The following is a 27,399-nucleotide window of genomic DNA, read 5'->3' as shown; positions in this document are numbered from 1 at the left end:
TTGTAGATAGAATATTCGCTTTTATTATCATTTAGTGCAAGAAACAAATCAGTAAATCTAGACAGGCTCAGAGTTAATCAATCTGCTTGCAACACACTGATTTTTGCCCATATTAAATCACAGCCCAGCTTTCATTTTACCAAAGTTCACCAAAACATGAAGGCTGAGCTGTGATTGGCTTTGCCTATAGCAACCAGACAGTTTTAGTTTCAGATTGATTATTAAATCTGGGCCACAGTTAGTTTTAGCTTGAGAGGACCGTAGCATGGGGGGAAAAAAAAAAAAAAAAAAAGTTAAAATGAGTTCAAGTTTCGTGTTTAGCACAGTAAACAAGCATTTAAATTTTTAAAACATGAAACGGTACTGTACTGGTAACCGTACTTTACAGCACTACAAGAGTAATGCTTAAGAAACACACCAAAAAGGTAAATGTATCCGTTTCCAAAAGTTAGTTCAGAGATGTAATTTCCCTTCCCCCATCAAGACTGCTTTAAATCAAAATACAAAAAAAAACCACAAGGCATTTGTGTGAGTTGGTAAAAAGTGCCCAAGGACCGACAATTAAATCAACTAAGGAGAGACATGCATAAGGATGAAACCTAATTTAAAATACAGAGCATAAGCTTGTTATGGAGATTGGCTTACATTTCAATTACAATATGGACATCTATTGCTTACATATTGTCAAACCTAGATTTATTAGAAGCCATCAAAAACAAAAATATCCTAATTATCCCTAAACAATGAATATGTACATCAAGTTATTTCCACCTTCACAGAACCCCTTTTCCCTGCACTTTAGGGACCAGATGTACGGGGGGTGACCCCACTTAATCCAATCACTCTTGTTCATTTGGGCACATTGCTTCAGTTCCACACATGACGCTTGCAGTGCTCAATAGCCTGAAAGAGAGAAATGGTTGTTGATAAAATGGAGACTGCAAACAGAAAAGCAAACTGTCTATATCAATAATCCTTAGATCACTAGTGTGAATCAGTAATGTTTTATCCACATAATAGAAACACAAGTCAATAAAACAAAAATGCGGTGGCAGGAGTATGCCCACCACCCATGCAGAATTAGCAGTATATAATATGTATATATAAAAAGAATTGAGAGTGTCTGTTATGTAGATTTGTCAGATTGGCAAGAATAACTTACATTGCAACTTCCTGCGGTTTCCATATCCTTGCACCAGTAACTTGGCCCCCACATACATTTTTCACTTCCCAAAAGTGGTTTCTGAGCATTAGAGCAGAGACTCATCTTCTGTAAATAAAAACATGTTAAACCTTTATATAGATTTATCTATATGACTATTAAAAAAATAATTTTATCCAATTCACCAACATGTGTTTTGCTTTCTTGTAAGTGCAAAATGTTAAATAAACTCTTAAATAATTTTAGCATGAAAATTTTACTTCATAACAAGAAAACCACAGATTAGTGTTAAAAATGCACAGAAGTAATACATTTCCCCCTATGATTTTCCAATCCTGGATAACCCATTTAGGGGAAAAAAAAAAAAAAAAAAAGTTTCAAACAAGGAACAAAAAAAAGCTTACCTCACAAACAAGTGTTGGGTCCATTGCTTGCAATATTAGTTCAATAAATAAAGGTTCATACTGAGCAACAAGGGCAGCGCACTAAAAAGAGAAAGTCAGAATATTAATGCATGTGTATGCAGAAGACATTAAACACACACACACACACACACACACACACACACCCCTTGTTTCTACATTGCCAAAACCTAGGATGGTTCTTTACAGAAAGGGACTGTTGCACGGTCCCTTGAGTCTGCTTCTGTATTTAGTCACTGGAACATTGCTTCCTCTTTCACTGAACCTTGTACAGCACAGTGACAGAATTGCAGGGGTTGTGCTGAAGATCAGGTCAGCGGCTCTTTTGGAGTATCAAGGTTCTCTCTAAACTCACTGACTGCACTATACAAGGGGTCCTACCTATTGTGCTCCCCGGTGTTCCACTTTCTCCCTCTATCAGTCTTAAAAGTATAACCTTCTGAGATGAGGTGGGCAGATGTATGTCTTATACATCATGTGCAGGTGAAACAATGCCTGCACACAACGTCCAATATCTGCAGGATATTGCAGAGGGAGAAAATGAAGTATAACAGGTAAAGACCTTTTCTGCTTCCCCAGCCAACCCCTTTAAATGGAGCTGGAAGGCTGGGGTCCTTACACTGTGTAGTGGTGGTGCCAGGTGACTGAAGCAAAGCTCAATTAAAACCATTTTAGTAACAATGTAAAGAGAAGTAAATAAATCAGGACTACACAAGGTTACGCATTCAGTCACCTTCTCCGAATTCAGTGGTTGCTCGTGTGTGTGTTTCCCCTCAGAGTTAGCAGTGTTGTATAGTTTATCCTCTTAATTCGAATGAAGGATTAGGAAGGATTCCACTATACCAAGCTTCAAAATAAAATGCAGTCGCTGCCCACTCAGCGACTGCAGAGGTGGTCTGGCCCAGGGCCCGGTCACTGATTGGCTGAGCAGGCAATCAACATGGTATGTGATGTTGCAGCAGCAGGAGATAAGGAAGCTTTGGCTGCGAGGGCACATGATGGTAAGTATACATTCCTTATGTTCCTGCACCCTCTGCCTGCCTGAGATTTTTTAAGTTGATGGGACTTCACTTTAATGAAGTTATATTACTTCTTTATATATAATTTTAGGGGTTATTCAATGCTACAAACAAAATGGCCATTTTCTTCCAAAGACAGAACCACTCGTCTCCAGTTTGGGTGTTTGTTTTGCAACTCCAATCCATTGAAGTGAATGGTGCTTAATTGCAAATCACACCTGAACTGGAGCAGTCTCTGGAAGAAAATGGTAGTGTGTTAAGTAAACCCTGCTGGTGATCTGGAAACTAACAGCACAGATATATACATATCTATGCTGTCAGTTTCCAGGGCTGCAAAAATGATACAGTAATTGTTTGTGCAGCCCAGGTCCTCGATTTCACAAGCAGTGTAAAGGCTCAGCAATTAGCGAGATCTGTGCTTGTTTCTGGCCCCAGCAGCCGGAGAATTCATGTTGCCTAAAAGACTGCCCATACTACTATGGAAGGAGCTGTGGTCAAGTGGGGCAGGAGATGAGTGAGCAGGCTAGTAGACAAGCTTTGAGAGGATGTGGGGTTTCTAGATAGAGAAATGGCTAAAATCAATGGTAAGACTTGTCAGAATGTTTACTACTGGTCTTGAAACTTCCATAGTTTAGCCAGTGAGGCAGGCCTAGCTGATGGACTGCCTGCTCAGCCACTCAGGGGCACTGCTCCGGTCACAGATTGGCTAAGCGGGCAATTGATCAGCTGGGTAAGTGATATTGCAGCTGAAAGAGCTGCAGGAGGCTGTCAGCTGGATACGGTAGCAGTGCTACAGGGAAGTGCAAGTGTACGTCATTACGTACCCTTCCTGCTTTCCTATTTTTATATTTCATGGGACTACTACACTACTTTATTAGTTAGAGTGGTTTTCCCTCAGCGTTGTTAAGCATCAGTTTATAAGACTGAAGTGCACTGTAGTGATAAGTAGTTACCTCATCGACCATGCCCTCTGGCATGTAATGGCACACAGTCTGTAGAGCCTCCTTAATTTTTTCTTGAGTAGCATTCTTCTGTATCAATTTGTCCATATAATTCACCATCATCTTGCAAACTTCACATGAAGCACCAGACTGAATATGTTCTGCAGTAAGTTTCACTGGTAATGAAAAAAGTTTAAAAAAAAAAGTTAGTTTTCTTTTTTTTAACAATTTCTCCCAAATTTAGGGCCAGGGCAAAGCTGACTTTGTGGCGCTATCTACAGGATTGATATTAACTGTCAATCTCCAAGACAATACAGAGTTGCACGCAGTCTTGTGGATTGAAGCCGTCACTTTTCCAACCTCCACAGGATAGGGAAAAGAGATAGCGGGGAGGGGTTTGACCCCCCCCCCCCCCCCAAGCAATCTTCAGATCGGCCCCCGCCTCCTTTGTTTTAAGTACAGCTGCGGGTACGTTGGAGTAACTCATTGAATGATAAAGTCAATCTTGTAACTCAAGGCTAGTCAATGTAACTCAAGGCTAGTCAATGTAACTCAAGGCTAGTTGAACATTATTGAAGAATTGTGACCACTCCATCCCCACTTTCTTTACCTTGGTGGTTTATTTCTAAATCAAGAAAAGCTTGTTGCATTCAAAAATTAACCTCAAAAATGTCAAACAGATGTATACATCCTTTTTATATACACTTTTTAATAAACCAATATCCTACATAAATTAGTCTCTTACCAATCTTAGGTTGGTGGATAGCGCAAAGTCCAATGGCCACACAGACTTCTTTTGGTGAAACCTCTTGCTCCAACAGATCAATAATAAGCACACAGTATGTATCAATAAGATCTTTGCATTTCTGACGGTACTGAGAAGGAATAACATAGCAGACCTTTTCAAGAGCTTCCTTTATGTGCTCCTATAGAGAAAGTAACGGAAAATACAATTGTAAACAGCAGTTAGGAGATTTGCTTTAAGGCCCTATTCCACAGAACTATAATCGCCCCATGTAATAGAAGGCAACGATCAGTCGACATCGTTCATGTCAGCTGATCATTGCTGTCGTTTGTCTTTCAACCATGTTAAAAGAAAAACGACTAATAGCAGCAATCTGCCGCTGTCACTCCATGGAATAGGAGCGGCGGCAGCAGCAGATCTCCATTATCCTCTAAGGGCTGCCCGAACGATCTAGCTCGCTGCTGCCACGTGTAATGGGGGTGGCAGTGAGCGGGGAACGAGGAGTAAACCAGCGTTAACAGCGCTTGTTTGCTCCACAGTCGGCCTTTACAGCTGTCTACCATACAGTTATATGAGCATTTCACTACCCCACCCCCCCAGTAGCCAGAACATAACTCCTTCCAGTCTCCAGCTTCTCTCTTTGGCACCACTCACTCGGCCAAAGATTACAGCTGCCCACAAAGAAAATCATTCATCTCGGGTTCAGTTCTAAGAGGGGAGACACTGGAGACCCCCCCCCCCATTAGCAATATACCAATTTTAAACACACAGTACTCCTACAAGGCAGTTTGCAGGGAAGAGTCAAAAAGTCAGATAGTACAAGTTCTAGAAACAAAACAAAACAAAAAAAGCTGCAGAAATCTAGAGTATAACCTAGAGTATAGACCTATAGGAAAAGTGTTTTTTTCACCAACAAAACAGAAATAAGGCTGAAGCATACCTGTGAAGAGTTTTTCTCCAGAAGATCTTCAAGTTTTGTCATTACTAACTGGCACAGTTCACAGACTGTATCAAAACCCTCAGGCTTCTGAGCAACCTAGAGAGTAAGCAAATGCAAATTTAGATCAAAACTACAGTGGTCACATTAACAGTGTCCCTGTGTCATCGCTTCAGGTGTTTCTCAAGTACTCAACAGCTGATCTGAAGATATCCCATACAAACAGCTGTGCCCTAGGTGCTGACTAGAATCCTTAAAACAATCTGTTGGGGGTACCTGAGGACTGTAGTCAACCCCTTCACGTCAGTAATCTATATGTACGTTCCTACTGTCCATACCCCGTGCAGTAGGTATGTATATATACACGTTCCTGACTTCAGGGGCTGACTGACATGCGTGGAACCACTGCAGTGAGAGCGGTCCCGCACACATCAGAGTGTCCGGGGCTGAGGATAATAAGAGGCATCTGCCTCTTATTAACCTTGTAAATGCAGCGATCGTGGCATTTAAAAAGGTACTCAGGGACAGAAAACACCCAGTCACTAAGTGATCGGGACCCTCGCAGCCATGCTACCGGGGTCCTAATCGATTGTATCAACGGCGGGGGTAAGTCACTTACCTCCATCCTGTCGGATCAGCCATCCATGCATAGAGTCTGCATGTACCGATTTATGCTATGCCACAGCATAGATCAATGTTATCATAATAAAAACTAGAGATCATGGTGCAAAAAAAATTTTTTTTTTTACACCCCAACCAGCCCTGTAGGTGGAAAAATAAGCGCTATGGCTCTTAGAAGGCAAGAAGGAACACTATTAATTTGACCCAGACATCCGTGCATCAATGGGCTCTGTCTTGAAAGGGGTTAAAACACTAATCTATACAATAAGCATCCTGAATGGAATGATTAGGAAGAACTTACTTTGACAGAAGGCTGAAGTTTCATTGCAGGAACAACAACAACTTTTGCTGGAGTGATTTCCAACATTGGTGTGGACTTCTCCTGGGCACACAGCCCTGCTGAAGAACAGATCTGCTGTGCTGGCTTAAATGGAGAAAAAAAAAACACCTATTAGAAGAAGTTTTACATAAAACAACAAGTTTTTGCCTGGTACAAATCACTAAAAAGGAATATACAAAGTGTAGCAATTCTCTAGATGCATTACAATTGCTTAATCACAAGTTCATTATAGAGTTGAGAGAATCTCTTTGAAATTATGAAGTCATCATTAAAGGGTTATCTAGGCTTCAAAAAACATGGCCACTTTCCTCCACAAACAGCACCACTTTTGCCCTCAGTGTGGGAGTGATTCTGCAACTCAGTTGAAGTGAATGGAGATTAAAGGGGTATTTCACTCAAAGACAACTTTTGATATGCTGCTGCCCATGGTGAGACTAACAATTCATTCCATCCTGATTTCTATCCAGTCTCATTGCCCCAGTTCTCAGCTGCTTCTTTCTGCTGAAAACACAAAAATCTGTGTGTGAGAGCCTTTGTCACCACCTCCTCCCTTCTGAGACAGCTGATGTAAACAACTCCCTGAATGGCTTTATCAGCAACATTGTAGCTTCTTTGTAATGCTGAGGGGAATAATCTGAGGTCAAGTTGCTAATGCACTCACTGTGATTATTCCTGCCAGTATTACAAAGAAACTAGTTTTGCAGATAAATCTTGCCAGGGACTTGTTTACATCAGATGTCTCAAAAGGAGGGGGGAGACAGAAAGGTCTACACAGAGATTGCTATGTTTTCATCAGAAAGCAGCAGCTGAGGACTGGGGGAAGGAGACAGAAAAAGGTAATAAGTATGGAATAAATTGTTAGTCTCACCACAGGCAGCAACATATCAAGTTATATTTTAGTGGAATACCCCTTAAATGGTAATACCAAACAGGTATGGAGCTTTTTAATTTGTTTAAGAAAGTAGAATTTGCTCTAATACTAGATAACCCCTTTAAGTCAAACATTAGTTACATATTACACTTTAATAGCAAGTTATATTAGGCCAAAATATAGATATACATTTATTTTTTAACATTTTAAAAGACAGTCAGTCAATGATTGGCTCCTTGGCTTTGTTGCATTTATTACTTGTGGCGATATCTGCTGGAATTTGCCCAAATGGGCAGATAATGCCCTGTGTAATAGGGCCCTAACCAGAGACTTCTTATGTGGTCTTTGGCAGTAGGCAGAAGTCTGCTGTAAAGTGATCTGTACATTGTTACAGTGAAAGGCAACACCTGTAGATAGAAGCTGAGCAGCACAGCTTACCCCCAACACTCCTTATGGAATGACCCCTTTAGTCAGTATGCTCAGAAATTTTTAAAGTCTTGTAGATGGGAATAGTCCTGTTTGTCAATTAGGGCCATTACAACTGCTGTAACTCACATAACTAAATGCTGTTAAAAAAAACAGCTCAGACAAGATGGCTGTCCTCATATTGTATAAAAATAAATAAATAAAATAAAAACCAAAACAGATGAGAGGGAAAAAGCTAACTTTCAGTAATCTGCTGTAATCTGAGAAGGAAAAAAAAAAAAAAAAAAAAAAAAAAAAAAAAAAAGGGAAATACATGCCCTATAGTAACTAAAATTTGTACAAACTTCTATAGGTCAGTCTATGTTAACACATTGCATGCAGACTGTGCTATGCGGTGTTCACTTTATTACATTTATTGTTCGGGAATGTGAGAGCAGCATAAAATCCATAGTACATACGCTACGGCCTAGATTAATCAATCTGACACAAAACGTGGACGGACTTGTCTCAAATAGCAGCCAATCGCAACTCAGTTGTCAGACAAGAACGTGTCCGATTTTTGTCTCAGATTAACAAATCTGGGCCAATGTGCTGCAAACCACGTTTAGAAAAATACTGCTCACATGATCAAAAAATATTTGGCCAAGTAAACCTCAATGCTGTTTTTTGCTACAACAGAAAAAGGCAGCAAGCCTGTAGTGTGCCGTCAATAACACAGCACAGATATACTAATCCATTACATTAAAAAAATTATAATTCTTAAAACAATAAAGCAATTCAAATATTAGTCTGCAGCACCATGTAGATTAAATATTAATTTCAAAGCCCTTTTTGGAATATAAACGTCTACAACAACCACAATGCATATATTTACTGGAAGACAAAGCTAAGAAAATAGAAGGGCTTAGAAGTGTATGACATGGTAGGGGAGAAGTGCAGTCCGGCTAATGGCATGTCTCATGCGATAACTGCTACATGATGAAGAGTGTATGACTTGAGGTACTGACAGAAGATTATTCCCCCTTGTAGTAATTCAGTTTTGGTGCATTTCTTTGTTTACATATTTTGAGCCTAATTGATGACATTAGCTTTACAGTTTTTTCTAGGTCAATTGTCTAGGTCATGGAAGGGTAACCTTGGGCACCCCAGCTGTTGCAAAACTACAATTCCCATCAGCCTGGAGAGCTAAAGCTTTGGGAATAGCATCACCATTGCACAACAAACAGAGCCATCTGATTCTGGCCCTGTTCACTGTCTATATGCTATACTAAGGCACGGCCTTCAGTCCAGGACAACCTCTAAGACAAATCACCTTGAGGGTACAAACACACACAGCAGATACGCAGCAGATTTGATACTGTGTTCAGTTATTTAGATCTAATCTGCTGCGTATCACAGCAGTAAATACGCAGCATATAAGACGTGTGTGTTTGTACCCTGAGGGTACAAACACACACACCGTATACGCAGATCTGCAGCAGATTTGATGCGGTGTTCAGTTATTTAGATCTAATCTGCTGCGTATGTATGTTTTTCTGTATGTTAAAATTAAAAAATGTACTGAAATGATTGTGTGTGATCCCATCCCAAATAAATTAGATTAAAAAAAGTCAGGATTTGCACAGTTAGATTCTTTGAGGTTAAATTAAAAAAAAAAAAAAGCCAGCAGCAGCAGTTTAGTATTTTTAGTGTGCAGTTTGTAGTACACACAGTATCAAGCGTCTCACATACCTGATCCTGATCAGTTATAGAAACAAAAAGGACCAGCACCAAAGAGAAAGGAAATATCAGACAAAGCTGTTTCAGTTAAATGACAAGTAAACACGAAGGGTGTAGGTACAAAAAAAATAAAGTGAACAGAACACAAAGCACAGTGAAGTCAAGCAAAACTAGGGGTGGTGGGGGGGGGGGGGTAGGTCTACATAAGGGTGCCTTCACACCTACCGTATCGCAGTAGAAAATCCTCTGCGGATCCGCAGCAGATTTAACTAAATGAATGAACACAGCATTAAATACGCACTGTCAAATCTGCTGAGGATCTGCAGCAGATTTTCTGCTGCGATACGGTAGGTGTAAAGGCACCCTAAAAGTAGACACAGCTATACAAAGTGTATTGGTATTGGGCAATAACAGTGGAAGGGTTTAAGAGACAACTCTTTTAAGTTAAAGTTATCCAGGATTACAAAACCTAGCTGCTTTCTGCTATAAACAGCATAACTCATCCTTTGCATGTGGTACTGCAGTACGGTTACACTTAAATAGAAAAGTTGTAATACCAAATAATCAGCACCTTTCGTAAAGGTGGCAAAGGGTTATAGTATTCCAACAGTCAAGCAATCTAATAAAATATAACTTTTATTGCACCATAAAAAAAAAAAAAAAAAAAATAAGTTTTCCCCCAAAGAAAAAATAAATAAAATTGATAGCCTATAAATAGTTGATCAGTGGTGTAGCCACCCCTGCACTACTCTGAGAATGGAAGTGGTTTGTTCTGTTCCATTCCATATACAGTGGCAGGGTACAGCAACCTCCTCCTCTGCACGTCAAATGGGAGCTGTGGTTACAGTACCCCGGCACCACTGCTACACAGGGGGCAGAGCCAGCTACTTCCGGAGTTCACATGTAGTTCGGGTGCTGTGTTAGAAAGAAAATATGGATAATCCAGGCCGTTCAACTACTGACTATAATAGGTAGGTAGTAATTCCTGTAGCATCACAAACAGTCCTTCACTAAGTCTCAAACTACAGTATTTCATTACCTAGGACACCCATGGGAGCAACGGATGATTGTATTACAGCCTCCTCCTCCTCCGTCCAATGTTCTAATACCACATACAACCCGAGGACAGGTGAGATGCAGTTTTATAGAAGAAAGCAGCCATGTTTTTCTTGGATAATCCCTTACGTTACCCATGCTATGTAACCCACTAATGCATAGATTAGAATAGATATTTGTTGGTGATAAAGCACTAAGTGTTACAATTCTTACCACTTGGATCATCATTTGTAAGAAAAGGTCGGCATACTGATTAATGTAAGTCTTACACTGGAGAGAGAAAACAAAACAAAGAATTATATGCATTTCTACACTGCATATAGTTAGTTGTACCAGACATTCATTTAATAGAACACAACACTAGTGTGCAGTTCTCGTGTCCTCGATCAGCTGCATAAAATTTGAGTAATAATTTGTTCTGCTGAGCATTGTCATTAGGATATGATGCCTTGGTTACCCAGCATAAACCTAGTGAGAGTCTCCTAATATATGGGATACCTTGGTTTAGACTTGGGCTATGTACACATCTAAGTGTACCCTAAATTTGGGGTATATGTTAAAGGGGTTGACCATTTTAAAGTTAAATTGTTCAGTGTATAGTATTAGTAACTGTTCTCACTGTATATACTGACAGCAGCAACCTGAGTACATCAGAGCTAAAATCAGACTTCTCTCCTCCAGGCTGTGCTGCCCTGCGATGAGTGTCCATAAAACGGCCGACAGAACATTTCCCACCCCCAGTGTCCTATATAAGCATATACCGGCTCAGTGGAGGACACTGGAAGCGGGGCATTGTCACATGCTCCTCCATGTTGGCTATCTTATGGACAAACTCACCACAGAGCAGGACAGCCAAGTCCGGATGAGGTGTGTGATTTTAGCTCTATGGGGTACACAGGGAGCTGCTGTCCATAAGGGCTGCGAGTACACTTGCTAATACTGTATACTGAATAATTTTTCTATAAATTGGACAACCCCTTTAAGCACATCTGCACAACAGTATACAGGCATATCTCCAAGTACCATTTTTTTTTTTTTTTTTTTTTCAACAGAGCAGGCATGCTCTACCAGCAACTACTATGTTTGATTTGTATTCATTTGAGCTGCAAAAAAGGTATTCTGACAACATATAACTAGAATGTAGGCTACACAATCTGCATAAAATCCACTCTGGTATTAGAAGGTATCCTTGGATACTGCCATGCCAAGTAGGTTCCCTGCACAAGTCCTATTGTATCAGAATGGTACCAACCTGGCATAGACAGGTAAACTTTAAAGAGTCATCATTAACATGTCACTGTCATTCGGAAAAACTTTTGACATGTGACAGATGCCAAAAGTTTTGACTGGTCCAGGTCTGAGTGTTCAGCACTGTACCGATCGGGGGAACAAGACACACTGCGGTGCATGATCAGGAACTATAGATGGGGATAGTACTCTAGCTGTGAGATTCACTCTCTAGCTGCATTGCCTGATCTGTAACTTAAGATTCCCTTGCTACAGTATCTCTCCTGATCACAGAGGGTCTGAACTGCGAGATTCACTGCCATCAGCAACTTAACATGCCTGATGACGTACAATTTCGATAAGCAACTTATATAATTTATTTTGACTGCTTTTAAAAAGTTAAAACTTTTGAAAAAAACTAAGTGGGTTTAAAATTGCTCTATTACTATTGTTATAACGCTCCTATCTTTGGTCTATGGTGTTGTGAGGATTTTTTGTGCCATGATCTGTAGTTATTGGTAGCCTGCGTGCATATGAGACTTTGATCACTTTTTCTGGATGTTAAGTGACCAAAAATTTGCAAAAAACACTGCAAACTACATTTATTATTTCTACTTTTTTTTTTTAAATGTAAAAAATTTTTAAAATGGCAAACAGGGGTAATTGGTGGCTGGGTGATCCTGCCACCGACTACCACAGAAGAATTTTAAAATCCATTTAAATGCTGCTGTCAGTTTTGAAAGCTGCATCTAAAATCAGATGTGTCAAACTCAGGCCCTCCAGCTGTTACAAAACTACAATTCCCATCATGCCTGGACAGGCAAAGCTTTAGCTTTGGCTGTCCAGGCATGATGGGAATTGTAGTTCTGAAACAGCTGGAGGGCCTGAGTTTGACACCCCTGATCTAAATGGTAATTAGCTGGTAAAAACAATTGCTTCATGCGGACTAATAGCTGCGGTCCCTGGCATAAAGCTAGTCTTAAGATATCAAGATACCCTTCTGCCACCATATAATGGTTGTCCTGGAACCAGTTCATATTGCAACTTGTGGGACCACTGTAATTAGAAATAATGAAACATTTGGAAAGGGGAAGCATTTTGAAATGTGCCATTAAACAGTAGTCTCATTTTTGCTTCTGTCTCTAACATATAATAATAATACTGGTTACTGACGTATTCAGAACATATTTTTAGGGAGATACTAAAGCAACTTACCGCTTCACTCAAGCCACCTCCAAGCTGATCACATTGTTTCAGAGCATTTTCAATCAATGATTTGGAGAAAGAAGTGTTGGTCTTAAGCAATTCTTGAACATCACTAAAAAGCTGAACACAGTCTTTGCAAACATCAACATTCTGGACATTCTGAAAAAAAAAAAAAAAAAAAAAAGTGTTACTTCACCTGAGAAGTGCCTAAAAGCGACTTGTAACCACAATCTGTCACCCCCCCCCCAAACCACTTGTACCTTTAATCCAAGATCTGTCCAGGGGTCCATTTGGCCGGTAATGCAGTTATTGTCCTAAAAAACAACTTTTAAACTTGCAGCCCTGTGGCCTAATGTATCTGTGCCCTAACTTTGCACCACCCCTCCGTCCCTTCTCCCCACCCTCCTCATCATTAGGAATGCCACTGGCAGGCTTTTTTCTATTCCTCTGCAGTGAACACTGTACAGGTGCCTTAACGATCCAGGCCATGTGCAGTGTTCTCACAGGTGATAAATAGGAAAATACCTGCCTGGAGCAGGGGAGGCAGGGAGGAGGGTTGTGCCAGCCTAATGCATAGTCACTCTAGGCCACGCCAGTTTGACACAGGGCTGCAAGTTTAAAAATTGTTTTTTTTTAGGACAATAACTGCATCACCTGCCGGACAGAGTCGGTTCAAACTTTACTGTAGACAGCACTGTGATGCGGACAGCCATATGAGGGCTTGGTTTTTGCAAGACAAATTAGACTTTTTATTGGTGCCATTTTGGGATTCAGGTAACTTATTAACTCTTATAAATATTTTAAAGAGGGGAAAAGTAAATGAAAAAAAAAAAAAAAATTACCAAATGAAACTCTATTCAGTTAGTGGTAATTTTCTGGGTCACTATGATTACAGATACCAAATTAGCATTTTCTTTTTAACCACTACCACTTTAGCATTATAGGAAACGGTTATCCTGAGGGGAGGGGGGGGGGAACTTTACTGTCACCCCATTCCAAGATCCACATAGCATGCTTATCTTTCTCGTGACAGATGGTTGCAAGACAAAAAGGTTTTTTTAATTTATATACATATATAAAACTTTTTGATCTCTTCTGTTCAAATAGCAGCCAGATCAGAGCCATGTAAGTGTTAATGTTTGTATTACTAGTAGCATCTTCTACCTTCGTACACAAGCAGGGTAAACCGGTTTACCACAAAAAGCCAAGGAATTTCCCGGTAACAGGTTAAACAGGGGGATTTTTATTTTTTAAAAAGACACTTCCGTCATAAGAGGAGCTCTAAGACCATCGGCAGAAATGGTTTTATTGTTAGGGAAGACTAATACTTTAGTTTAAAACCCTAATGCAAAGTGAACTTATGGCCACAGCAATTCTTATGGGGTTTTTACACAGATTTATCAGAGAGATTGAAATCTCAATCTTTCCTTTATGACCTGTCCTCTGTTTATAGTCTGTTCCTGGCTTTGGTTTCAAAGATCTGTCAGATAAATGTCTGTGTAAACTCACCATTACAATAGTACACGAGGACTGTGTCTCTCACACACTAGACATTTGGACAATTTTAGCCGACACTTAAAGGAGAAGCCCGGCTGGGGGGAATTTGATAACTAGCACAAACTTGCCTCTCCCAGTGCCCGCGGTAAGTGGTGGGAACCCGCCGGAAGGCATCAGCCATCCCCAAGTTGTGATCAGCCTGACCTGGTTGATGGGCTGGCCGCTCAATCAATGTCTTGAGCAGCGTCCCACCCCAGTCCCTGACTGGCCTTAGCGACCAGTCCATCTTGGTTGAGACATGTCAGCGCTGGAGATCCCGAAGCCTGGCATGGGTCCAGATTTTGGCCCCGCCACTAACTGCAGGCACAGGGAGAGGCAATTCCTCCCTACCGGATTTTTAAAACGGACAGACTGGGATTCAGACATGCAAATGGCAGTCATACTGTGTCAAAGTTGCCAAAAGGGAAACACTGGCATGGCCATATTACCAGCAGTTGGGGGAAACACATGTAAGGATGTGAAACATGCAAAAGTCAGTGTCTTAATGCCAAACACGCCACTGAACTCTGGATACTGCAGGGAGAAGCACATTGCTGCACATACAACTCCCCAGCCTACTGTTTAGTCCACCCCCATGCAGGAGTCAGCCTCATTTTTGTATTTTAGGTGAACGTATAGACATTTCAAATAATAAGAGTCTACTGCTTTTAAGGCAATAGTAGTTTGTTACCTTTGTTTCCTCACGAGGTCTGTCCAGGGGAGGGAGAAGAAGAGGAAGGTTTGCCATAAATGGGTAAACCACTTTGGACATATCCATGTCAGGGATTGCATTCGAGAGAAGCTGCTGGGGTTGTTTTAGATTGGCCAAGTGCTGCTGCAGGGATGTGCAAAGGTGAAGTGCACTGCAAACCACTGATGGATTACCCTAGAGATAATTGCAAAAAAAAAAAAATTAGACATTTATTATTAGGCAATCATACAGAGTCCTTGAATGACGTTTTAAAGGGACAGTGTCACATTTTTGAAAAAATTTTAATAAAAGGTAATAAGAAAAAATAGGTGTTTTGCATTTTTTTTATTTTTTTTTGCATAGGGCTTGAGTGTCTTTTAATCAAATGAATGTATGCACAGGGGGCTGCCATTTTAATAGTGTCTGTGTGTGACGTCATTTCACGACACACACACAGACACTATACGGCACCTCCATAACATTAGAGTGAACCGACGGAGTCCGTCTGGTTCACTTAAACTGGAGGCTCCGTCGCTGTGTACTGCGCATGTGCATAGACATGTGCAGTACACAGCTGAATTACCTGGGGCGGGGTGTCGGCGCCATTTTTTTGAAGTCCCAGGAACGAGAACGGGGGAGGAGAGAAACCGCACAGAGAGTAGACAGGAGAGCTCTGTGCAGCTCTCTCCCCTCCCCAAACTGTCGGACTGGCCCACGGACCGCTCCCACTAACCTTCCAGCAGACCAGCCAGGGGTGGGCTGGATAGGACGGTCTCCCCAGTACAGTTACGGGGATGCGGTGAGCTTTCGGCACGGACAGGCTGTAATACACCGGCCCGGAAGCTCACAGCTGCTGCCCCTCAGTGCCCGGACTTCTCTCCTGCTCGGCGACCACGTGACATCGCGACGCTGCAGAGCAGGAGAGAAGTCCGGTAACCGAGGGGCAGCAGCTGTGAGCTTCCGGGCCGGTGTATTACAGCCTGTCCGTGCCGAAAGCTCACCGCATCCACTGTACTGCGAGGAACCAGCCTGCCTCTACTGCGCCTCCTCCCTGTGCCCCACGTAAGCTTCTCCCCTGTCACTCCAGCCTCCCTTCACATCAGCTTCCTCCTGGCACCCCAGCCTCTCTCCCCCCCCTGTCACCCCAGCAGCGTGTGTGTGTGTGTGTGTGTGTGTGTGTGTGTGTGTGTGTGTGTGTGTGTGTGTGTGTGTGTGTGTGTGTGTGTGTGTGTGTGTGTGTGTGTGTGTGTGTGTGTGTGTGTATATATAATATATATATACACACATATATACACCTCTGTGTAACGTGTGACACTGCTGACACCAGGGAGCAATAGGCTGTACTTTCCTGTATGTGTGTGTGTATATCCTCTGTGTAACGTGTGACACTGCTGACACCAGAGAGCAATAGCCTGTACTTTCCTGTGTGTGTGTGTGTGTGTGTATGTGTGTATGTATACACATACACACACAGGAAAGTACAGGCTATTGCTCTCTGGTGTCAGCAGTGTCACACGTTACACAGAGGATATACACACACATACAGGAAAGTACAGGCTATTGCTCTCTGGTGTCAGCAGTGTCACACGTTACATGGGTAGAGGAGGTGTGTGTGTATATATATATATATATATATATATATATATATATATATATATATATATATATACATATACACACATATACATATATATACACACACACACACACACACACACATACAGTGGTGCCTTGGATTACGAGCATAATTCGTTCCCGGACCGTGCTTGTAATCCAAATCCGCTCTTAAACCAAAGCAAAATTTCCCATAAGAAATCATAGAAATGCAGACAATTGGTTCCACACCCCAAAAATAATGATTTATTATTCTGAATAACAGGTAAATCTAATGAAACAAACATTCAGAAACAGCAGAATCTGTGATATTATAAGTTACTGTACAGTAATGGAGAGGATGGAAAACACAAGGACTGACAGAGACTGCAGGGAGCAGGAAGGAATAAGCAGGGCAGATGTGGGCACAGTACAGCCGCACTCTCTGTCCCGGGAGAGGGGTTACAGCTATGAAGAGATTACCTCCACAGTCCTGTCCCCTGATGTAAGCCCCAGCCTGGAGTGGATCAGCTATGATTTGGAAGGTGAGGGAGACTTCCTGGGTTGGAGTACAGTGCTGTAGACCCCGCTATGCAGACACCATGCCCCTCCCCCACTCCCCCTCCCCCCCAGCACAGGGAGCTCTTAAACCAAAGCAATGCTCTTAAACCAAGTCACAATTTTTAAAAACTGTGAGCTCTTAAACCAAAACGCTCTTAAACCAAGTTACTATTAAACCCTATTATTTATATATTATATATATATATATATATATATATATATATATATATATATATATATATATATATATATATATATATATATATATATATATATATATATATATACACATATATATATATACACACACAACCACATACAGGAAAGTACAGGCTATTGCTCTCTGGTGTCAGCAGTGTCACGTTACACAGAGGTGTGTGTAATATATTATATATATATATATATAATATATTACACACACCTCTGTGTAACGTGACACTGCTGACACCAGAGAGCAATAGCCTGTACTTTCCTGTATGTATGTATGTATGTATGTATGTATGTATGTATGTATGTATGTATGTATGTATATAATATATATATATATATATATATATTATATACATACATACATACATACATACATGAAAGTACAGGCTATTGCTCTCTGTCAGCAGTGTCACGTTACACAGAGGTATGTGTAATATATATATATATATATATATATATATATATATATATATATATATATATATATATATATATATATATATATACACACACACACACACACACACACCTCCTCTACCCATGTAACGTGTGACACTGCTGACACCAGAGAGCAATAGCCTGTACTCTCCTGTATTACATACCCTCTACATGTGGAATGTATGACATGAGCTGTCTGTATAAGTGTAACAACAATACTATGTGCATGCGGGGGATGGGCGGTGAGAAGTTTGGGAGATGAGTGTGAGCAGGCGAGCTGTCTGAGGTTCTGCAGCAGGTTGAGGTTTATTATGAAAGGCTAGGGACATGCTTGTATATGTGTACTGCTGTGCAGACAACAACAAAATGGCGCTGCCCAGCAGTACACATAATAGCACCTTTCCCCTCTTTGTTTCCCCTGTGAAAAGAGGAGGGAGGTGATGATGTCACAGCAGTTGAGCAGAGACTGCCTCTTTTTTTCAGCAGCCGGCTTTCAGGCTGCTTTTACCAGCAGTTTCCTGGTGGAGCTCCCCCTGGTGGTCATCACTGGGAAATATGGAAAATTAGATTGTTAATTTTTCATATTTCCTTAGATGTAAAAAAAAATGAAAACCACATATAAATTAACAAAAAAAAATAACAAATTCAGTTTCAACACTTTCAAAAAATTTTTTCACTTTGCGACACATTCCCTTTAAGCTAGTTAACCAAGTTACAAAGCCAAACCATTAATTCAGCACAGATCAATGCACAGCTATCTGCATCTTCCTAGCGGAAATTTTATCTATCCAAGAAATATGTAACATGAAAGAATGGGAAAATTTAAAGTTACCAGTTCCTCCTCAATGATGGTCAATAAAATGGGGAAGTATTCATCAACTAGTTCTTTGCATTGAGAAGCCAATGAAGGGTCCGGAAGAATTTCACAACCCTTATTCAGGTATTGCAGGATTTCATTCTGAAATTAGACAAAGATGAACAGTTTGAATACAGAAAATCCTCATTTACAAAATTGTTATGCAGTGCCTGAATCTAGCATGAGCAGCCATTATACACAGTCTCTGTGGAAAGTACGCATACATTATTCAAGATACATACCAACCCAGTAAACATTAGAAATAATGCAAAACAAAATAAAAATGTATCCTAAAATAAAAACTGGTCTGCAACCTAAAATCAGTATCTAAGCGGCATAAGGTTGACACATTTTCCTGTAATGGCCAAAAACAGATGGCATATTGGTTCAACAGATCTGCAGTTAGCCTGGGTGTGTGGTTGTATGACACCAGAATTTCTTGGAGAGACAAAAAGCAAGGGACACTTCCTAGTGTATTAAAATTAAAAACAAACTGAGGGGGTGAGAAGTCTAGATGAAAACCACTCACCTAGTAGAGTTGTGCTATGAAATAGGCACAACTCTATTGTAGGCTTCATAAGAAGTGCACCGCAGCCAGGTCGGGGACACCAAAGGATTGGTGTATGGTAAAGTAGTAGTAGTGATCCGAACAGGACCAAGGATTCCCTCTTAGGATCGGCACAGGTGTGGAGATTGCAGGGATATTCAGCGTGCATGTATCATATATATCAGATATCACGCTACAAGTAACTTCATTGAGTGGAGAGTTTATTTGCTAGTTGAATATCCCTGCAATCTCCACACCTGCGCCGATCCGAAGAGGGAATCCTTGGTCCTGCTCGGATCGCCACTACGATCAGCCTTACTTTCAATATTATATAAGGAGCAAATGATAAAAGTAAACAGGACAAATTTTCCTGTCAGTCTGCAGGATTTTATTGCATTTCCTCACAGAAATCTTGTGGAGAACAAAAGATTAAATTTCTAGGGATTAACTTATGCACGATGTTAAATTATATATTTCAGATGAGCCTGCATTGTTTTAATAGCCTTTTTCCATGGATACAACCTACAAAGTTGGCTGGACACGCTCAACCTAACTGATCTGCAGGAAGTACTGGCAGTTGGTCTCCACTAAGCCTGCTAACAATGACGTTACACTTAGGTCTATAACCACACTAGCAGGTCATTAGTCTCTACATACCTGAGTGACATTATCCTTCAAGAAGTTTTCCACAATCGTCATCACCTCTTTACATAGGTCACATGGAACAGTTTTCTGAAAGACAGTGCAAATTATTTATTTCAGGAAAAACAAAGTATATAATAGTTTTCTGTCCCAGAAAGGGTTGCATAACTTCCTCATCAGTTACCAGGACTGGTAAAGCATACTCCTGGATCACTGGATTGCAGTAAGAGTGGCCCCTATGAATTCAGGGTAGGAAGCCCTTTTGTACACTGCCCTTTGTTTAGGCATTAAAATGCTGCTGACAGGTTACCATTAAAAAAGTCTAGTGAAGGAAGACTAACAGCAGGATAGAAGAGTATAACCAGCCACCATGTTAGCCAGTTAGACTGCCGAGGATAGAGGTAATTTTCTTACCTTCAGCCTCAGCACTGTTTCCAGTAAGTCGTCACTTTCTACAATACGCAAGTTGGTGCACTGGGGGCAGAACTAGCCCCCTCGTACACCAAACCATCCATTTTATATATTGAATCATAAGTATAAATTCACTGTACTGTTTATGTCTACATGTATTATCCTTTACAAATCAAAAAAAGCTAAAACAAAGGGCGGTTTTTATGAAAAATAGTGTAGAGTTTCTTTCATGGCGGATTCACTTAGAGGGGCACACCAGGTGTATTAGTGCCCTTAAGAGGATGCAGCTGCTCATTTTACTACAGTAGTAATAAACAAGCCCACAATGAAAATCAGCAGCTTGTGTGTAGTGTGTGTGGCCGGCCCATCAACATGACGTTCCCATAACATACCACAACAGGTTTGTTCCAAACAGTCTGCTGGCAGTGTTTTACTGCACCACACTGAGAAGCAGTACGGACATTGACACACCACACTCCTGGGCCATTGGCACATTGCTCCGTGCCAAATAATGGCGTTGCAGCAACTGTAAGAAAAAAGAAATATATTACAAATTCACACAACTGTAATAGTTTTTTTTTTTTTTTTTTTGGAGGGGAACAGTAGTGATCTCTCTAAGATTCTATCAGATGTGACTATTTAAAATAAATTTAAAAAGTGAGGGTGTGTTCACACTGTTGAAAATAAGCCGGAAATTCAGAGCCAAATCCCCACCGCAGACTCTGCTCGGAATTTACGTCTGTTTTCTGCAGTGTGAATGCAGCCTGAAGCAGGATTTGGACATACACACTGATGAGTTCTCCCCTTACCTAGAGAGGCATGTACAGAACACTCCTAATGGGTGAACCCCTGGATATAGGGAAAAATAGTCATCACCATCTCCTGCACTCACTGCTGGCAAACAAAGCTACATAGGAGTGATGTGACCTAAAGCGGTCTGCTCTACAGACCTGGATTGTGCTGAAATGAATTGTGGAGAGGGAATGCATTAGCTTTTGATGGATTCAGGTGCAATCCTAAGATCTTTACCACCAAGTCCCACCCTGCCTATAGATGCAAGTGATCACAGATGCCCTGCCAAGAGGATTTTTAGGGACCATGTTAAAGTCTTGATCAGTGGGTTTTAGGAAGGGAGACCTCCACCAGCTGGACAGGCAGCAGTGCTGACGTCAATGCTCTGTCCGCTCCTCAACACAGAGTGGTACACTGGTGTACAGATTAATAGAAAGCTATTACTACAATTACATACAATAACTACTTTTTTTTCTCTTTTAGTTTACCTAAATTAAGGTCTATAGTCTTCTACTCCATGACACCATGGATAGAGTCATGTAATTTTGGGGTGTTTTCCCAATTTGCTAAATGAACATAATTACCATTTTAATAAATACTGGTAGTGAATACCCTTTTAAAAGGAGAAGTCTGGTGAAAATTGTTATTAAAGTATTGTATTCCCCCCCACCAAAAGTTATACATATCACCAATATACACTTATTACAGGAAAAGCTTATAAAAGGGCTTTTTTCCCTGCACTTACTACTGCATCAAGGCTTCACTTCCTGGAGAACATTGGGATGTCACGACCAGGCTCCCAGAGCTGTGCGGGCTATGGCTACTGGAGAGGATGATGGGAGGGGGACACTGAGCATCCCTCTGCCATCATCCTCTCCAGCAGTCACAGCCCACACAGCTCTGGAAGCCTTGATGCAGTAGTAAGTGCAGGGGGAAAAAAAAAAAAAAAAAAAAAAAAGCACTTTATAAGCACTTCCCATAATAAGTGTATATTGGTGATTTGTATAACTTTTGGGGGGCAATACTTTGATAAGAAATTTTCACCGGACTTCTCCTTTAACACTTTGCATGGCAATACTAATATCACAATCCTGTGACCAGCAAAAGCAGAAGTGGAAAGTACCAGATGACACCTTAAGCAGGAAGCTTGTGAGGGGGGGGGGGGGGGGGTTGGGACACACCAAACTTGCTTAGGTGTATGAGAAAATCTATGGCAGGGTTCACACCACAATTTGCCCCTCTGATGCATGTACACATCAGCAACCTGTCAAAATCAGCTGGCAATATAAACCTGCATGGAGTTCCAGACGCCCCAGTTTACTTCTACGGTCCAAACATTGCAAACCAGTGTGATTTCCCACACATGCATTAAGTTTTTACTCCGACTCAAAAGCGCAGGAAGCCTTTCTTTTGAGTCAGAGTAAAAACACATGTATATGTGGGAACCAAATGGTAGTCACTGGTGGACTAGGTTTTGGCCATTGAAATAAATGGGGCCTGTGGCTCTCCATGCATGCATCTGCCTGCAGCAGAGTAAGCTCCTTAAAAGGTGTTGTCCAGCGAAAATCTCTTTATTTAAAATAAACTGGTATCAAAGTTATATAGATTTGTAATTTACTATATGTATTAGCTCCTGTATGCCATGCAGGAAATGTTTTATTTTCAGTCTGACACAGTGCTCTCTGCTGACATCACTGGCCGAGACAGGAACTGTCCAAAGCAGGGGAGGTTTTCTATGGGTATTAATAGAAAACCGAGACAGAGTTCCTGTCTCACCCAGAGATGTCAACAGAGAGCACTGTATCAGACTGAAAATTAAACATTTCCTGCATGACATACAGCAGCTAATAACTATAGGAAGACTTGAGATTTTTTAATAGAAGTAAATTACAAATCTATATAACTTTTTGATACCAGTTTATTTAAAAGAAAAAGATTTTTGCTGGACAACCCCTTTAATTCATTTTGACATCCAGGGACGTTATCATGGATTAAGGGATTTACAGAGAGGAACAATGCAAGCCCCCTCTGTACAGGGTGGCCCTGGCTGCTATCAGCACCCGGGAAGCGCAGCTATCAGCCAGTGTGGGCCAATCAACGCATCCGGCTAATTAACCATTTAAATGACATTAAAAGCACATCATTGGTGGTCTAGTGGACAGATCCGGAGTTGGCAATCCTTTACTATGGGCTCCAGCAGCCCTCAGTAATGGATCCCCGATTCCAGAGGTCAATCTCTATGAACAATCGGTGCATAAATAAAAAGTCAGTTTTACCATCGGGTAAACAGCAGAAACACAAAACCCTGTTGTGAAAATATCTTTTTTCCAGTTTCGCTGCATTATTTAAGGTAAAATTAAGCCTGTCATTGCAAAAAAAATAAAAATAAGGGTTCATATAAGTCTGTAGGTAAAAAAATGCGAGTGCTATGGCTGTTTTAACATGAGGAGGCCAAAAGGGCAAAAACAAAAAGTGGCTGAGGAGGGAAGGGGTTAAAAGGTTGCTGACTTAGATGAGCATTAGAGGGCCGAATAGTGATGTGAACGAGCCCTAAAATGAAGATCGCAGACAACAAATCTCGAGCCTCACAATACCAATGATTACCAAATTCTGCAGTTGTGTTCACATAACCTAGAATAACTTGTTGACACTGGAGAAGAGCACTAGGATTCTTAAGTCAAGGACTATTCTAGGCAAGTTAACACGGGTAGACAAGCACTAGATTTTCTACAGCAAGTTAAACAAAGGGTGCAGCTAATACTCTCACAATGAAATCTCTTACAATATATTATTCAGGAGCCTGAAAATTCTTATACTCAAATTTATTCCAATTGTTTATTTTGAGCACTGATCCCATGTCCGCTGACCTCAGATACCTTCAAAAATTTTAACTAAATAGCTTTGTAAGAATTTACTGATTCACCTTTTAGCCTTGTATCATCTACACTGCTGAAAGAAAAAACTAGCACCAGGAATAAATTAAATGATCTCTTTTAGGACAACTGTCTGCAATAGCAGGTCTCAGCACTTATTTTATTCCTACTAAAACCCCCTCAGTTAATTATGTGGGGCATTCATCTTCCCTAAACCCCACGCCGAGGATCTCCGCATACATTGTGCACAGGCCGAGGACCACAGTATACATTGTGCACAGGCCGAGGTCACTTGACTGCCAGTATTTGCTCAGGAATGTGTTGACTCACAGTTGCGAAAGTGATAAACAGATCATATGATCACACACCAAGACTGATCCTGCAGGTTCCTATCCGAGCTCCACTGTGTATTACAACACCAGCAAACTAAATATATAGGGAACCAACTTAAATCTAACTTGGATATAACTTATCTAACTGTAATATATCCAATATATTACACATCACTGAACCCAGGTCACTGTAATTCACTTACACAATGCTGTAAGTGACTTTCATAACCCAATGGAGGAAATAAATGCCTCTACACCATTCTCATCTTCAGGCTGGGTTCACACCTTGTATTTCAGTCAAAGCAGGGGCCAAATCATTCCGCTACAGGCCCTGCGTCAGTTCCACTAATGGATTTGGCTAATAGGTTAGGTTATGTTCCCACTTCGCCAGAAGGCGTCCGTCATGTAACACATAATAATGATCACTAGCGTCCATCCATTTAATGAGACAGACGCCTTATGAGAATATTATTACGAAGTGGGAACATAGCCATATACTGCATGTGTGAACCCAGCCTATAGAAAGTTATGGCCACTACAGAAACACCTGCACTGGTTTATTTCTTAGTGATGATTTGTGTCCTTAAAGTGACTGTACCACCAGGCCCAGGCTGAAGCACAGGAGGCGGGCCGACCCACCCCCAGTGTGAAGAAACCCCAGCTCCTCCATGATGTGACTCCATTAGAATCAATGGAACCCTATTATAGACGGGCTAGGGTTTCCACCCACTAAGGGTGGGTCGGCCCGCCTCCTGTGCTTCAGCCTGGGCCTGGTGGTACAGTCACTTTAATAGTGAAGCCCCTCCGTAATAGTTTTCATCATTCAGCGGTTACTTAGAGGAAGAGCAGATTGCAGCAGGGAGTTAAAGCCCTTTTACGCCGGACAATTACCGTTAATGTATGTTCCTCACTTACCATTGAATGATTCAGTCCGTGTAGAATAGCTAGTGATCAGCTGACAAATGACAAACAGGAGACAAATGGCCGAGAAGACATTTAAATGGCCGGACAAAAGATGCAAGGATCATTTGTGCAGCCCGGCCACATGATTAAGCGTGCCTAGTCAAGGCATTGCAAGCAAAAGCCGGCAAACACATTGTAGAGGCTGCAAAGAAGACGCAAGCTAAATGAAAGTAGAGCGGCCCTTATCAAATGTGCTTATAAGCTAACAATAAATGAGGGTTAATAAAAGCTACACCTGAGGAACTAACAGGCATGTGAGATATTGTAAAGGTCAACATGATCAAATTGTGCCCCACATATAGAGCACTCATCAAGCTAGGTGTACCCCTGACCTTCAGACACACCAGCCAGTCATCTTTATTACTGCTGGGAAGCAATTGTCCAATTTCTGAAGACTTATTTAACAACTTATTTAAAAACACAAAAGCTCTCATTGTACAATCTGTAAGGTTTCTGCTGCATGAAAACACTGAGGAGGAGCAGCGGCAGCTCCGCGTGCACAACTATCCCTGTATGTAGGGGCTCCTCACATGGGACGTGCCAGGGTTGTGTTATCTTTGTGGAAGGATTCTCACTGTCACACTTAAATGCAAAAATCTTTTTCTTTCAACTCAAGTGGTGGCAGAAAGTTAGAGATTTGTAATTTACTTCTATTTAAAAATCTCACGTCTTCCCATACTAATCAGCTGCTGTATGTCCTGCAGGTGGTGGTTTTTTTTTTCCAGTATCACAGTGCTCTCTGCTGACATCTGTCTGAGACAGCAACTGCCCAGGGCAGCAGCAAATCCCCATAGAGAACCTCTCCTGCTCTGGACAATTCCTGTCTCAGACAGAGGTGTCAGCAGAGAGCTGCAGGACATACAGAAGCTGATTAGTACAGGAAGACTTGAGATTTGAAAGAAAGATTTTTACTGGATAATCTATTTAAATAAATATGAAAATCTACAGCGAATCACACACACCAGCACTGACGTGTGATCCACAAGCTTCTGTTTCTCTATTCCAATGCTACTGTACAGGAGCTCTGCAGCGTTCTGGCCACAGGTCACCCCACCTACACATTTCTATCCTGTGCAAGTAACAACTACCTTCTAGGATGGAACAAACATGGTTTCCTTTAGTCTACATTTCATTGTTTTCCATTTTGCTACATTTTTCTTGTTTAGTAGGACATTGTAGTCAGTGCAGATACTGACTGATGTACGGCTTACATCCTTTAAAAAGAAAAAAAAAAAATAACGTCCCCAAAACAGACACAAATCAGTGTGAAGCCGGCCCTAAAGCCATGTTCACACAACATAACAAGAACAACCACAAACATACCCATAAGGTATAGCCAGAGAGGTGATATAGTGGGGGCCCCCATGTAGGACCAGGGCTGTGGCCGCCCCCCCCATGTAGGACCAGGGCTGTGGCCGCCCCCCCCATGTAGGACCAGGGCTGTGGCCGCCCCCCCATGCAGGACCAGGGCTGTGGCCGCCACCATCACTAGGGTCTCCTGAGATATGTTAGTATAGGGACTGTCCCCACACCACACATCTGGGGGCACAGACTTCCTTACTACACTGCTGGGAGCAAATGTCTCCAGGGGGATAAATACAAGCAGCGCCCTCCCCAGGAGCCAGCCTGCCATTACATTGTATCATCACAGCGCCTCATCTCTGGGATCACTGACTATGAGGAAGCAGGAAGTGCAGGGAGACAAAAGACGACACCATCCCTATCACACACGCGACATCTGCGTTTATAAACCTTACAAAAAGTGTTCATGAGCCCGTACAGAGCCGGGTCCACACTGTGCGGTACCGAAGCTCGCCAATGAAGTAACCAACCAGCAGATGACTATAGGTCAGGATTCATAGAGAGCAGCTCTCCTACCCTAGCAGCCATGGCACAGGGGAGAAGACATCTGTATGATATTAGTATCTAGACTCTTACCGGCAGCGAGGAGACACGACACCGCGACAAGGAGCTTCATGGCTGTTCCTGAAGTCACCTGACTGCCCGGCCGAACTGCAGAGCCTGATAACAAGCACGACCACGCCCAGACGCCTCTCCGGTCACCTGACCCTTACTCAGCGGCCGCTCTGATTGGCTGCTCTAGCAGGCGGGATAAGAAAGCGGAAGTATTACAGCGGCCATGTTAGTGGAGGGTGAGAGGAGTTTGTGCTGCAGCCGGGAGGAAGTGTTTATTGATTCGGAACAGCGGAGACTGTAGTCAGGAGGAGAGCGGCACGTGACTGTGGGCGGGATCATAGCGGC

General features: G+C 41.7%; 1 protein-coding gene across 1 annotated transcript; it reads right to left on the bottom strand.

Annotated features, from left to right (window-relative positions):
- On the bottom strand, window positions 1-27,183 carry PSAP (prosaposin). Its single transcript, XM_069980626.1, has 14 exons — window positions 27,076-27,183; window positions 20,570-20,703; window positions 19,782-19,856; window positions 18,554-18,679; window positions 14,920-15,114; window positions 12,702-12,851; window positions 10,473-10,529; window positions 6,149-6,271; window positions 5,230-5,325; window positions 4,290-4,470; window positions 3,557-3,720; window positions 1,567-1,647; window positions 1,163-1,270; window positions 1-903 (listed from the first exon to the last, which is right to left on the bottom strand). The coding sequence occupies exons 1-14, from the start codon at window positions 27,113-27,115 to the stop codon at window positions 868-870; spliced, it is 1,566 nt and encodes a 521-aa protein (XP_069836727.1). The 5' UTR covers window positions 27,116-27,183; the 3' UTR covers window positions 1-867.
- Window positions 27,184-27,399: the final 216 nt, after the last annotated feature.

The sequence above is a fragment of the Dendropsophus ebraccatus genome, chromosome 8 (genome assembly GCF_027789765.1).
Source record: "Dendropsophus ebraccatus isolate aDenEbr1 chromosome 8, aDenEbr1.pat, whole genome shotgun sequence".
Taxonomy (NCBI): domain Eukaryota; kingdom Metazoa; phylum Chordata; class Amphibia; order Anura; family Hylidae; genus Dendropsophus; species Dendropsophus ebraccatus.
The sequence above is the reverse complement of the archived record's forward strand: the minus strand, read 5'-3'. Positions and strand labels throughout refer to the sequence as shown.

Bases quoted from the DNA above. Each gene is read 5' to 3' on its own strand.
- PSAP (XM_069980626.1), bottom strand. From the start codon at position 27,115: ATGAAGCTCCTTGTCGCGGTGTCGTGTCTCCTCGCTGCCG. The intron at 1,648-3,556 runs GTAACTACTTAT...TTCTCTTTTTAG, and splicing joins CAGAGGGCATGGTCGATGAG to TGCGCTGCCCTTGTTGCTCA. The intron at 904-1,162 runs GTAAGTTATTCT...TCTCTCTTTCAG, and splicing joins AAACCGCAGGAAGTTGCAAT to GCTATTGAGCACTGCAAGCG.